This window comes from Chaetura pelagica, unplaced genomic scaffold, assembly GCF_000747805.2.
Source record: "Chaetura pelagica isolate M959 unplaced genomic scaffold, ChaPel_1.0 scaffold57, whole genome shotgun sequence".
Taxonomy (NCBI): domain Eukaryota; kingdom Metazoa; phylum Chordata; class Aves; order Apodiformes; family Apodidae; genus Chaetura; species Chaetura pelagica.
The window spans coordinates 1,840,391-1,853,610 of record NW_009954217.1 but is presented as its reverse complement, the minus strand read 5'-3'; the positions used below and the strand labels follow the sequence as shown (position 1 = coordinate 1,853,610).

Here is a 13,220-nt window from a genome sequence, read left to right as displayed (position 1 = left end):
ATTTAATGGTTTTCATACAACTACTTACAAGAACAACAAGTAAAACCATATTATAAATCTACATCAGCAAATAAAATGCAACAAATAACAGAACCAAAGACAAAAACTGGAATATATCTGACTTTTTTCCAGTATGTTTTCACTCCAGACAAATCAACATTTTTTCTGCTTGAAGTCAGGAAATACTTGTCAGTGAAGGAAGTCACTCATTTTACTGTGAGTGGGGTTTGGACATACATTTGTTGCATTTAATAAGAACACCATAATGTTAAGTTTCTACATATATATTTCTGGACTGTACACACTGCATATCAAAATACACTTTATAAAGGTTCTATGCCCCGATAGACCTAGATGGAGTAGTGAAAGGATCAAACAAGACTTGACACAAAATCCGATGCTCTCTTCTGTGAGAAAACAAATTTCCTAGTGAAGTCAGTTGAATGGAGATTGTAACATGAAAAAAGATTCCTTTAAGCATCTTGAGGTACTGTAGCTACTGTTATAATAACCTTCAACAGTTGTACTTCTAAGTCTAGTGGCAAAGGGAAGAGTATTGGCAATGACTACGAAGATCTTGCCATGTCACTCTTAGATATTCACAGAAAGAAGAAATCAGAAACAAATTTTCATTCAGCTTTTGCAAACCTTTGTTTGTCTCTTTAGCACAAGACATCTAGAGTAATCTTCTCTGTGAACTTTTTAACAGGCATCCAGCTGTTTTGTACAAATATGTTTTAAGATCAGAGGGGCCCTGGAGAGAAACAAATTGGTGCAAAGAGCCATAATGAAACAAAGAAGCTCAAAAGCCATCAAGGGGGAGCTTAGAAAAAGTCTAAGAAACTGTAAATTTAGACCATGATCACCACGGCTACAGAAATAAAGATACAAATTTATTACATTATTTCGGCTGTTTGCGTTTCCACGCCCAGCTTAAAGCTACTACATAATACATACTTTCTGTGATGCTGTTGATTTATTATTATTATTATTAATTATTATTTATTATTTAGTATTATTATTATTATTACATCAAGGGGGAGCTTAGAAAAAGTCTAAGAAACTGTAAATTTAGACCATGATCACCACGGCTACAGAAATAAAGATACAAATTTATTACATTATTTCGGCTGTTTGCGTTTCCACGCCCAGCTTAAAGCTACTACATAATACATACTTTCTGTGATGCTGTTGATTTATTATTATTATTATTAATTATTATTTATTACTTAGTATTATTATTATTATTATTATTATTATTATTATTATTATTATTATTATTATTATTATTATTATTTGCAAACAGCCAGTTCCTACTGTTCTGACACAGTTTTGGGGGGAGTTATGCTGCTAGATACCACAAAGGCATCCTTCAGAACTCCTTCCCAGTGCAAAAGTACTGTTAAGTGAGCTTCAGACACAGTAGGGTTTGAAAAAAGAATCAGATCCTTCATCACTCTCACAAAAAAATGAGGTTTTCAAGGCTTTAAGATTTTGGACTATTTTTTTGGTTTCTGTATTTTCATTCCCACCTCCTCCTAATTCTGAACATTAACACAAGTTGAAACAACTTTTAAACATTGTTTTTAAAAGTTCTATCTTAAAAAAAAACAAAAACATGCAAACACCAGAAAATGCTCTCATCTATCTCAGCGTAGACACTGTTTGCTTCTGCGGGGACTTAAAACTCAGTTTCACAAAGTAATTTAAGAAATAAAAATTTAAGCTGTTTTCAGTGCAATCTGAGTGCCCAGATTGCACTGATGCAGTCATACCACTTTTCATTCTTATTGAACAAGAAACCAAAGGCATAATCAAACATTACGACTAGAGATACTACAAAGAGAAGTTCAGGCATATTTATGAGCATGCTTATATCCAACCACCACTCACATTACCAGAATAGAAGCATATTTTGCATTGTTTCCACTCACCCTGTGAATTATGCCCGATGAGTGAATATACTGTAAAAAAAGAAATAATTTTTAGTTAATGATGTCCTCAATTTGAGAAGATGTCTTGGGCAGGGGAGGAAGTATTTTTTCATGGGTGCTAAAGTAATCTGAAATTACACTATGTTTATTTATTGCACAGAAGACATTTTAGCAATGTTTTTAATGTTCACATCATTAAACTAGCATTTTTCCCTTCTCCTCCCCCAATAATGAGAAACCAGTAAAGCCATTTGAGTACTGCAACAGATCATACAGTTTTTCTAATTCTTACCATGCATGCAATGCTGTTTCCAGCTAATTCTTGGCATTGGTAGGTATATACAGGTATAAAAATAAATCTACTTTATATATCATAAATGGTCTCTTGCAATAGAAATCTCCCATGTGCCATGATGGTTTAAATTCATATGCTCCAGCAGCACTGAGTTTTAAGAGACCATTTAAGACCAGCATCGTCAAGGTCTTAGCGGAGAAGTCTCGCTACATGCTTCAATTCTTCTTAAACGAAAGATGGAGACATCATCTTGCAAGACATTCTCCTTTACCTGAACACTTTCATCACCCTTCCAGTCACATATTTGAGGGCTCACAGAACTCAAACTAACAACCTGGACAGATGAAATGTGTATTTCAGACTTCAGTTTTTAACTTAAAACAAAACACATACAATCTAAGCAGCAGAAAATCTGGATTTTAGGCACTGGGTTTTTAAAGCAGTGACTAAAAAAGAATAATATTTCTGACATTTGCTTTTTTCTCTCTTACACCTGACGTAGCATTCCAGATGTAATCTCATAGGTTCTGAAAAGAGGGGGGAAAAGTTAAAAATCACTTCCCTTAACCTTCTGCCTACAACTCTAACAATCCAGCTCAGACCATGGTCGAGCTCCACTGCTGCACAGATGCACTGCTGTGCATAACTCCATGTAGGACCCAGCATTTGCAGGACACCAGTTCCTGCTGTATATTACTTGCAGATGAAGTAAGGTTTAACATCACCCATAGAAATTGCCAAAGTGCTTCACCGGATTTCCTGGGGCAGATAAAAAGGGTAAAACCACTATGGCAAATGAAGAACTACATAAGGGTGTTTCTTTCACGGATGTGCATGAAGTAGATCAGGATGGGAGGAACCAGATACAAAAAGAGAAAGTCTGTCATTTGTATGCAAAGACCAGAGAGGGTATATACTTTGTTTATTTATTTATTTAAATACCTGTATTTAAATCTGTAAGTAGTTAAATTCCCCACAAATGAGGAAAAATCTGACTTCTGTCAATAGCCATCTTGATCAAGGATATCACAATGACTATTTGCATTCCAAATAATTTCAATGTCTTCTTAATGAAGCTTCTTGATTTTCCAGAGCAGATGCTTAATATATAGATACTTAATATATTTTATGAGCTACTTTTGCTGGTATGACTGTAGACGGGAAGGAAATAACTGGCAGAGCCAGGAATTTCTGCACCTAAGAATGTGGCACACAGAAAGAGGACTTAAAAGGACTGCAGCCTTGGGAATTTTAAAGTATATCTTACCTGTTTGCGGGGGGAAGAGCATGGTTTTGCTGACATTTTCACCCCACTGAAGGTTTATGAGTGTTCACAGCATTAAAATCATGTTAACACTTTGGGGAGAATTCTTGTATTTCCTAAACACTTCTCTTAATACAATGCTAGTAAGATTACATGAAATGGCATTTATTCTTGGTGCTAATGTACACATCAGCCTTCCTGCAAGCTGAAGTACTGGTGCTGTGCTGTAATGTTTCTTTAACAACAGCAGTATTTTTTTAACTGCAATTTATTATCTCCTGGCAGGTAGCAGCACTGGATCTATGCCAGTCTTTGTTCAGACAATTTTCCATTTCAGTTCAATAACCTTCTGAAAGGGGATCCTATTCTTCCTGATTCTACTCATTAAATTATCCATGTATTGACAGATTTTTCACTCTCAACATGGCAAAACCACCGAACCCAGAGCAGATATTCCCTTCACATGTTATTACCACTTCATCTCAACAATATTTTATTCAACTTGAGCAAGATGCCTTGGAGCACAGGAGTTCTGTGCATTATCCTAAAGACAATTTTTGTGGCATCCATAAATCCTTGAATGCAAGCTTTAGATTGTGCTAGGAAGCTATCCAACAGTTGTTTCAATTCTAAGCATTCTTGTCTGTATGTGTAATCTCTACAGAAAGCAAAAAGCTAATCAAAAGGGAATTAGAAAAACCCAGGAGAAAGTATTCTAGGCAGCCTGCAAAATGAAAATGAGGAGTGACTTGGCCAGGATGGAAAAACTGAAGAGGAAACAGGTGAAACAGGGAAGAGAAAGCAGAAAAGCAGAAAGAATAATATAAATGAGAAAAAAAGACAGTAAATAGAGATGACAAAAGGAGAGAACTGAGCAGCTAAACATTACCCTGGTTAAAGCAAAAGAAGCTTGAACAGGTGTTTGTATGGCCCAGGAGCTATCTGTCCATTCTCAAACACTGAAGCAATAAAGAAACAGGACTGCCACCCACCTCCCCAAGCCTCTGGAACACAAACCCAACTGGCACTTCTACAGAAGAGGAACCCAAGACTGAAAGCTCCAGCTTCTTTCCACCTACATAAAGACATTTATACTCAGCTTGCCTTCTGTACTCTTTGACAATACATGGCTTTTCTGTCAAGCAAACAAAAAAAATGATGACAGCCCTTCCAAATTGCAAGCTCATGCCTAAATAAAATGTAATATCAGACTATGGCTCGACTAGGAAACAGACAAAGGAGAGGTGTGCCATTGTTTGTAAGCAGTGTCAAATTGCATTGTTTTTTCCTATCACAGATGAAATTAAATTCTGATAAATTGCAAGGCTCACCAAAGAAAGGAAATTAATATTTCATTTTCTTATAGGAAGAAGACAGTAAAAAGGTAAAAGCAGAAACTAACTGACAAACAAGGGCTGAAAAGACTTACAGAGTAAAGATCTGTGGGTTTGATACAAATCTTTTTAAACTCAGTATGACCTTTCTACAGACCTCAATTAATATACATATTTTAAATCAAGAACATTGATCCTTTTGGTATACAACCAATTCAGAACCAATCTCTAGACACAATGTAGAAACAAAGCCTGCAATGAACTGACTTGGGGGGTTAGCAAAAATCTCTCTCATGTCTTCACAACACATCACTTACACAGAGTGTTTTTGCTCAGGCTGTTACTGTACAAGTATCCAACCTGACAAAAGTGATGACCAGCCTTCTTGCCTTTGACCATACATGCATACAGATACCATAAAATGTTTATGTGCCACTTTACACAAAGAACAAATGCATACTGCAGGTCACATCTTTAATTAAAAAAAACCAAACAAAACCCAAAATAGAGTCCATCAAAGTTAAATGGTGCAAAAAACTAATATGAGTTATAAAAATGAGAATCTGGATGAATTAATTCAAGAAGAGCCCAAAATTTAATGGAGCAGATAAAGACTGTTCTCAAACGTTTGCTGTGCAATAGGAAATGACAAAACATAACAGTCTAGTAGCTGCATAATGTCTTGCTTCCTCCTGGTAATTTTGAGGTAAGTACAGTTGTGCTCTTCAAAAATGTGGAAGAGACAAAATATTCAGGTGAACCACTTCTTATAGAAGAACTTCCTCCCCCTGAGCATTGCAGAGGGACAGAGAGTTGTGGTCACTTCATCACATTGTCTCTGCTGTTCTTTCCTCCTCACTCTTCTCCTGGTTCTCCATGGGGTCCTTCCAATGGGAGACAGTCCTCCATAAACTGCTCCAGAATGAGTCCTTTCCATGGGATGCAATATGGGTCCCCTGTGGGTCACAGGTCTTGCCACAAAACCCGACAAAAGCCTACTCCAGTGCAGGCTCTCCATGGGCTGCAGCTTCCTTTGGGGCACATCCATGTGCTGGGGCACGAAGGCCTCCACTGGCTGCAGTGTGGGTATCTGCGCTGATGTGGCCTCCCATGGGCTGCAGGAGAACCTGTGCTCCAGCACCCGGAGCACCTCCTCATTCCCCACTGACTCTGGTGTCTGCAGAGCTGTTACTCTCATGTTTTATCACTCCTGCTGCACAGCATTTTTTATCCCTCCTTATATCTGTTACCACAGAGGTGCCACAAGCATTGCTGATGGGGTCAGGTTTAGCCAGTGTTGGGCTAATTTTGGAGATGATTGGAACTGGCTGTGTCAGACACGAGGGGAAGCTCCTTGTGAATCCTCACAGAAGTCACCCCTGCAGCCCTCCACTACCAAACCTTGCCACACAAACCCCGTACATGCTTTTTAATTCTTGCTCTTTATCCTTCAGATGTATGTCAGCCATGCACAGATGCTCCACGTGCTCTCCACATTTACTGTCAACCTTCAATGTGCACAAACACCCTCTGTTGGCCTCTGCGAGATAATCTAGGCCAATGGGACCAAAATATGTTTCTAGGCCATTTCACTGGAATTAAATTAATTATTCATGCTTTCCACTACACTCAACTCAAGCTAATTTTTTTACAGTTCATATACTGCTTGCCTTAAAATTAGCCCAAATAATGCTTTTAATCTCTGGCGAACAGCATGTCCCTGCTGGAAACCTCTTTGCCAGACAGTTACCTGCAACTAAACAGACCACTCCACCTATTTGGTCCTTGAGAAAACACTTAATAGGACAAGGATTTGTAATTAGGGAACTAACTACAAAACTGAAATTGTAGCCCTGCATTCAAAGCCCAGATCAAAGGTTAATTCCTTCTAGTTTTAATCAAGCAAATTTCCCCAAACCTGGCTTTAGCTTCTGCATTTGTAAAATGGGAATCACAGCATTTAAATGTACAACTGTAGAATAAAAAAGCATATGTAAAAGGTTGCATGAATGAAAATCTACTGAATTAAGAATACAAAATCTGAGGTAGGGTGAAGGAGAAATTAATAATGCAGGACTCAACAACAAAGCATATTTATTGTTTGTGATGGAAGTAAAACAATTTAATTGTTCTTTTGTACCTGCTAAGTTCTGAGAAACAAGGGAACCTTAGGTACACTGTTCTTGTCCAGGAACAGCATGCTGACTTGCAATATTATTTTTTAATGTGTTTGGGAATGCAGAGTGCCTTAGTGACTGTGTCAGACCAGTATTGATAAGCCATGGACACATTCTCATTTTAGAGGAATTTGAAGCTGATGACATAGCTGAGGGCTCCAGTGAAGGGAAATCCTACCTCTGAACTCAGCATTGGTTTCATTCTTAGTCTCTATGCTCTCCAACTAGCCACACTATGAGGTGTGACAAAGCAGCACCACAATCAACTACTGAGAATGAAGGCAACTAAAAAACAGAGCAGGGACTTTGTGGTGTACTCCCAAGGTCATCCTGAATCAATGCACTATGTAGATTTTGAAGTACCTCTTGTTTTTTTGCTTGAAAAAAGCCACAGACCAAACCATCATACAAAAGACCCCAGGTAACATTTATCATCACAAAACCACTGCTATGTAGAATGTCATGCTTTTACTATACAGGACAAGAGAAATTTTATCCTACTATCTAACGATAAGTATAGTGTGTATATACATATTTATATAAAGTATATATAATGATATAATAATCTGTAATGATTTATAGCTCTCCATAATGGTTTACTAGGAAAAAATGATTGTGAAATCAAAATAAAAGTGGCAAACCTTTAAGCCTTTCAGCATCTGATATACTAGGAACTGGATTCTGTCTTCACTTAGTTTTTCATGCTTCATTATCTTACTCAAGTCTGTTCCCATAAATGGCATGACAAGGTAGCTTGGGAAAAAAAAGAGACAGAATATCTTTAATATGTCAAATACATGAAAACATAACTGTATATTTTAGTTCCATGACAATACAAAATTATAGATAATTGCTTTTGCCAAAAAATTCCAGCATCATCTCCCTGACCTCCAAGTTTCTCTGGTTTTACCTATTTTGATTGTCATAAAGGGATATTCCCTAACCCTGTCACTCATTATGGAAAGTTGCTAGTTACCAGAAGAGTGCAGATTCTGAACCAGTTAGAAAGAACCTAACCAAGAGCCTTGTGATATTTCAAAGACACAGAGAAGACATTCACACAATGGTATGTATCTCATAGTCATGATCATAGCATTGAACCAGCAACAACCAAACCACCTAGACGGTTCGTTCAAATAGACAAGGTCAAATATAACAGAAATAGAGATGTTCAAATTAGGAGACAACAACAACTTACATTAATTTTCATCTGGGATCATAAACTAGGATCTTCAGTACTTAGTACTGGTAAGGAACACCAGCAACAGGCCTGAGAATGCCAAGCTGGCATGTCATGGGTATTCTTCACTTAAGATCCAAAACTGTTCCTTGCACTGATTTAGTAAACTCATCCTTCAGTCCACCCTTAATGTCAGGTCTGAACACAGGCAGAGCCAGTCATGCCTGGCTCCTGAGGATCAGATTTCCTCTTCTGATGAAGACGAACAGATGCATTTTCATGAAGGAAAGAATTAGATGGGATCATTGTTTGTATTATTTAGACTTAAATGGGTTCCCTCTGATTAAAAAATGCAAATTATAATTCTGCTGGTTTATACCATTAAACTTGTATGAAAACTTCATTTATTCTACTAGAATTTTGACTGTAGACAACACAGAAATAGAATATAAGGTCATAAGGAAGATGGGACACAGATTTAGTCACTAGGAGCTATAGGTAGGATTTTCAAAACATCCTAGTTACCAAACCTTTTTTTTGCACAACTTTGGGGATCAGGACTCAGTGTCCCAGCATTCACAGACAATTTTGGTATCCTTTCAATAGAAAAGATGTAACTACATAAGGTCAGAGCAAATATGAAGAAGAGAATGACATTTTGTGTTTTTCCCCCAGTATAACTCACAAAATGTTTCCCACCAACACACCCAAGGATTTAGAAAATGAAGTTTAATTTCTCTGCTGATGTTTCTGGCTGCTGAAAGCATATTAAGTCCTCCCAATAATAAGACTTATTAAATATATTTTCCCAGAGGTCGTAAGTATTTGTAATGAGCCACAAAAACCTGTTAGTGACTGTTCTAGAAAAAACAGATACAATGAGGCAGGGTAAGATAAACAGCTAAAGATCTACACATCTTTTACTTCTGATAGTGAGCTTCAAGCATTCATTAGGATTTTCCTTGCCAGCCATCATCTGTACCAATCCCAAGGCTCTGGCTGGTAGTGATTTATGTGAACAAAGTTTAAAACAATATATAACCATTAAGCACTGCATGAGGAGGACAAGTAAGACTGTATTTTTACATGGGCACAATTTGGTAAGTTTACAAACTGATGACTTCAAATCTCTTAGGGACAGAAAGAGGTCTAGATGGGTGAAGAAACAAACAAAATGTAAGAGAGGGAAAACTCACTGCTATACACCCCCCTCACTTCTGCTGTTTCTAGCCAAAAATCTACTTGAATCTGATCTTTATATAATAGGCCACACAGAATACCTCACAACTAGTCAGCAAAATGACCCTTTTAACCTTAATCCACAAAAGCTGTTTATCCACTTTTGTTTTAAATGCACACACATTTACTTCTGCTCATCTCTATCAGCTTGCCCAAAGTCTTGAAAGCCACAGCAGTTTCAGTAATAAAAATGTGCCTCTTAGTTGATCTGCACCTCCCAAACTTGAAGGATGATTTTAGAGTTCCATGTAAAACATGGTGTTTGAATGCTAATTTTTTTTATTACATATGCTATATAAAATGTGAGCACGATAAGCAATACAGGCAACATCCTTTTTGGGTCAACGATAATTTTTGGCCCAAGCCATCATTATGAAAACATAGTTCATACTTTTTGTACTTAATTTTCTACATTCTCCTGTCAGATAGCTTTCTTTGTTAACATTTAAATATGCAAGATTATTTTCAACACACAGGTACATTAGACAAAATACAGAATAGGCTGTAAATGAATGTAACATGAAATCCACATTAAGCCCAACAGGATTTCTGACCACTGTTTCTTTGGTGACTCTAACTCACAGGAATTGCAGAAGGATCCACAAGGAAAACAACAGACAGGCTAAACATCTTGCATCTACAATGCTGCCAAAAGGACAGGGAGATATACATGCCTGGTGCTAGAACTGATCTATATCCTGTGCTGTTTGGAGCACTGGACTAGGAAACCAGTCAGGGCATATAACGAACCACAGCACAGATAACTACCAAAAATTCAGCAGCATCAGCAGTTTTGAATTAATCCTTGAATTAGGATAGATCACACCAGAGATGTGGGCTATAGTAATATATCCCTGGCCAGCAGGTCAAGGAAGGTTTTCCACCCCCTCTACTCTGCCCTTGTAAGACCACATCTGGAGTATTGTTTCCTGTTCTGGGATCCCTGGGTCAAGTGGGATAAAAATGTACTGGAAAGAGTCCAATGGAGAGCTACAAGGATGATTAAGGGACTGGAACATTTGTCATATGAGCAAAGGCTAAGAGACCTGGGGCTGTTTAGTCTTGAGAAAAGCAGACTAAGAGGAGTTCTTATTAACATCTATAAATATCTGAAGGGTGGATGTCAAGAATGGGCCAATCTCTTTTGAGTGGTGCTCTGTGATAGCATGAGGGGAAACAGCACCAAGTTACAACACAGGAAGTTCCACCTCAACATGAGGAAAAACTTCTTTACTGTGAGGGTGATGGAACACTGGAACAGGCTGCCCAGAGAGGTTGTGGAGTCTCCTTCTCTGGAGACTTTCAGGACTCATCTGGATGTGTTCCTGTGTGATCTGCCCTAGGTGTTCCTGCTGCAGGAGCGGGGTTGGACTTGATGATCTTCACAGGTCCCTTCCAACCCATGTGACTCTAAGATTCTGTGTAGCAGGCACAATTTTCAGCCTCCTTGTTTGGGTTAAGAACTCTCATATCATTTAGGCAACCTGGGCCTGAGAGTAAGAAATCAGTACTTGAGAGGTAGATTAGGGAACCCCCAAAACTTCCATTTACTAAGGGCTGAAAGAAGTACACATCTTATAAGATAGGTAACTAGTTTCAATGACAATTTGAAAACTTCAGCCTACCAATTCTGAAGTTGCATATAAGAGCTACATTAAGATGAAAAACAGAAAAAATCCATGAAGCAACAATTTGGGAATTTCCCATTTAAAAAAGCAACAAACCTTCCTCCCACACAAGCAATGATACCCTGCTCCCAAACACAAACAACTTGGAACTTACAAGTCATTAAACTTCGCCAGTGTTACATCTGGTGTGAACACATCCAGTATTCCAATGACCTACAAATAAAGAAGGGGGGAGAGAAAAATATCCAATGTATTAATACTGATTTAACACAAAAAATCCTAAAACTGCATCGTAAGTGAAAAAATATACTTAAAAATGTATATAGTGAGACAGTACCTGCAGGTATAAAGATGGCAGAAGAATACCTTTTAGAAGACTGAGGGCTGTTTGATCACGTGCTCAAAATAAATAAATAAATAAAAATGTATTTACCTGAACAAAAAGTTCAGAGGCTAACAGTTTTCGGCAAGAGGAAAAAGCATTTTTTTTTTTACTTAAACCGCTTGAGGTGCTGAAAATAAATCTTACAATTCAGTTTATAACCTGAAGCAGTTTTAAGTGCTATTCACCTAACTGGGCCTGCTGTTTGTCAATGAAGAACACTAATCATCTTCTAATTTCAGTAACAGGATAATTTAGGTACAGACTACAATATCTAATTGGGAGTATAGAGAAGAAACCAGAAGTAAACTATTTTTATAGAGTAAATTACAAAGAGCTTCCATATGATTTATTATGGTTTATACCTTAGGTTCTCCTTCAGACTATTTTTTTGTCAAACAAAAGCATTCTATCACTCAACAGAGATATAACAAACTAGTAAAACAGATTTCCCACTGCAGTCTTTCCTACTAGTATAATTTTAAGCAGAACTATACCAACTGACTAGACTCATTATGGTAACTGCCAGTGCTTCTCTCAAGCCCACTAAACACCAGAAAACTAAACACACAGAACTCGAAACTGCAGAAGATGTAGATGGGATTGTGTAAAGCTTATCTTGGATGCTGCTTAATCCAGGCAGGGCCTAAACAGCACAGGCTTTCAGAGTTGCTTCTTTTCTACTCCTACTACCAATACAAGATCATTTCTGTCTGCTCAGAGGAAGCCTCCCAAGCCCTGGTCTGCTCCTGGTGTCTCCCAGGTGCAGGGTGCCATGCTGAGAGGGGTGTGCTGGGGTTTGCTGGAAAGCAAGCGAAAAGGCTAATAACCTTTAAAACCTCATTCACACCTATCTCTGTGGTCATACAAGTTACGGACATCAGACTGTGCATTGTATAAAATTAGAAACTCTAAGAAAGAAACTAGGGATAATGGCATATTACATTGTGCAATGTTACCATCAAAGTGCTAAAAATCCACTTTGATAACAACTCAGATGGATTTTGAGCATTACTGCTATGTCTTAATTGCTGCACAAAACTAGCTCTTTAAAAAAAGTACGTGCAAGTAAAGAGAAGCAAGAGCAGAAATGCAGGGGAAAAAGGCAAGAAAAGAAAGGCAACTTCCTTTATTTAAAGCTTTAAATAAAAATCTTGTAGTGTGATGAAATCCTTCCTGCACGTATTCTTATTTTTTCCACATTCAGAGGGAACTATTACAGTTAGCCTGGATATTATCAAAATGTCATACTGGTGAACAAGACAGAAAAAATAATAAAGACAAAGACAGAAAATTACAACTGTTCCTTTGTAGCCACATATATATATATATATACACACACACACATATATATGAAAAAACCCACACTAATAATATTTCCTGAGGACTGTTCCATGAAACTAATTAAATAAGTATAATTTAACAACCATAACACAATAATTAAACCCAAAGAGGACAAGGTTATTATTTGAAGTAATATCTTCAGTGCTAACATTACAGCAAGGGGTTTTTTATTAGTATTTTTTTGCATAACAGTTTTACATAAGGTTTTCCTTTTCAGTGTGGAGGCAGGGAGAGAAAGAGAGGAGAGCAGGATTAGGAAGATGTACATGACAACAATGGAACATAATGCAGCTCTACAGGCATTTCCCAAGGCAGTGTGTGTACACACACATAGACAGAGTATATACAGCCAGAAAAGTTGTGTGCTCTCCACAGATTTCAGTATTAAAAAGAAGGAAGTCAGTGTTTTAACAGTAATCTTATCCAATATGCAGCTCTTTCCC

At 37.6% G+C, this 13,220-nt stretch overlaps 1 protein-coding gene across 1 annotated transcript in view; it reads right to left on the bottom strand.

Moving 5' to 3' along the window:
* Positions 1-13,220, bottom strand: part of MAPK12 (mitogen-activated protein kinase 12) — a 31,928-nt gene that overhangs the window by 8,386 nt on the left and 10,322 nt on the right. Inside the window, exons 3-5 of the mRNA XM_010003399.1 lie at positions 11,206-11,264; positions 7,646-7,757; positions 1,935-1,964 (exon numbers count right to left, since the gene is read on the bottom strand). Coding sequence (XP_010001701.1) covers positions 1,935-1,964; positions 7,646-7,757; positions 11,206-11,264 — 201 coding nt within the window. The remainder of the gene's footprint in view (positions 1-1,934; positions 1,965-7,645; positions 7,758-11,205; positions 11,265-13,220) is intronic.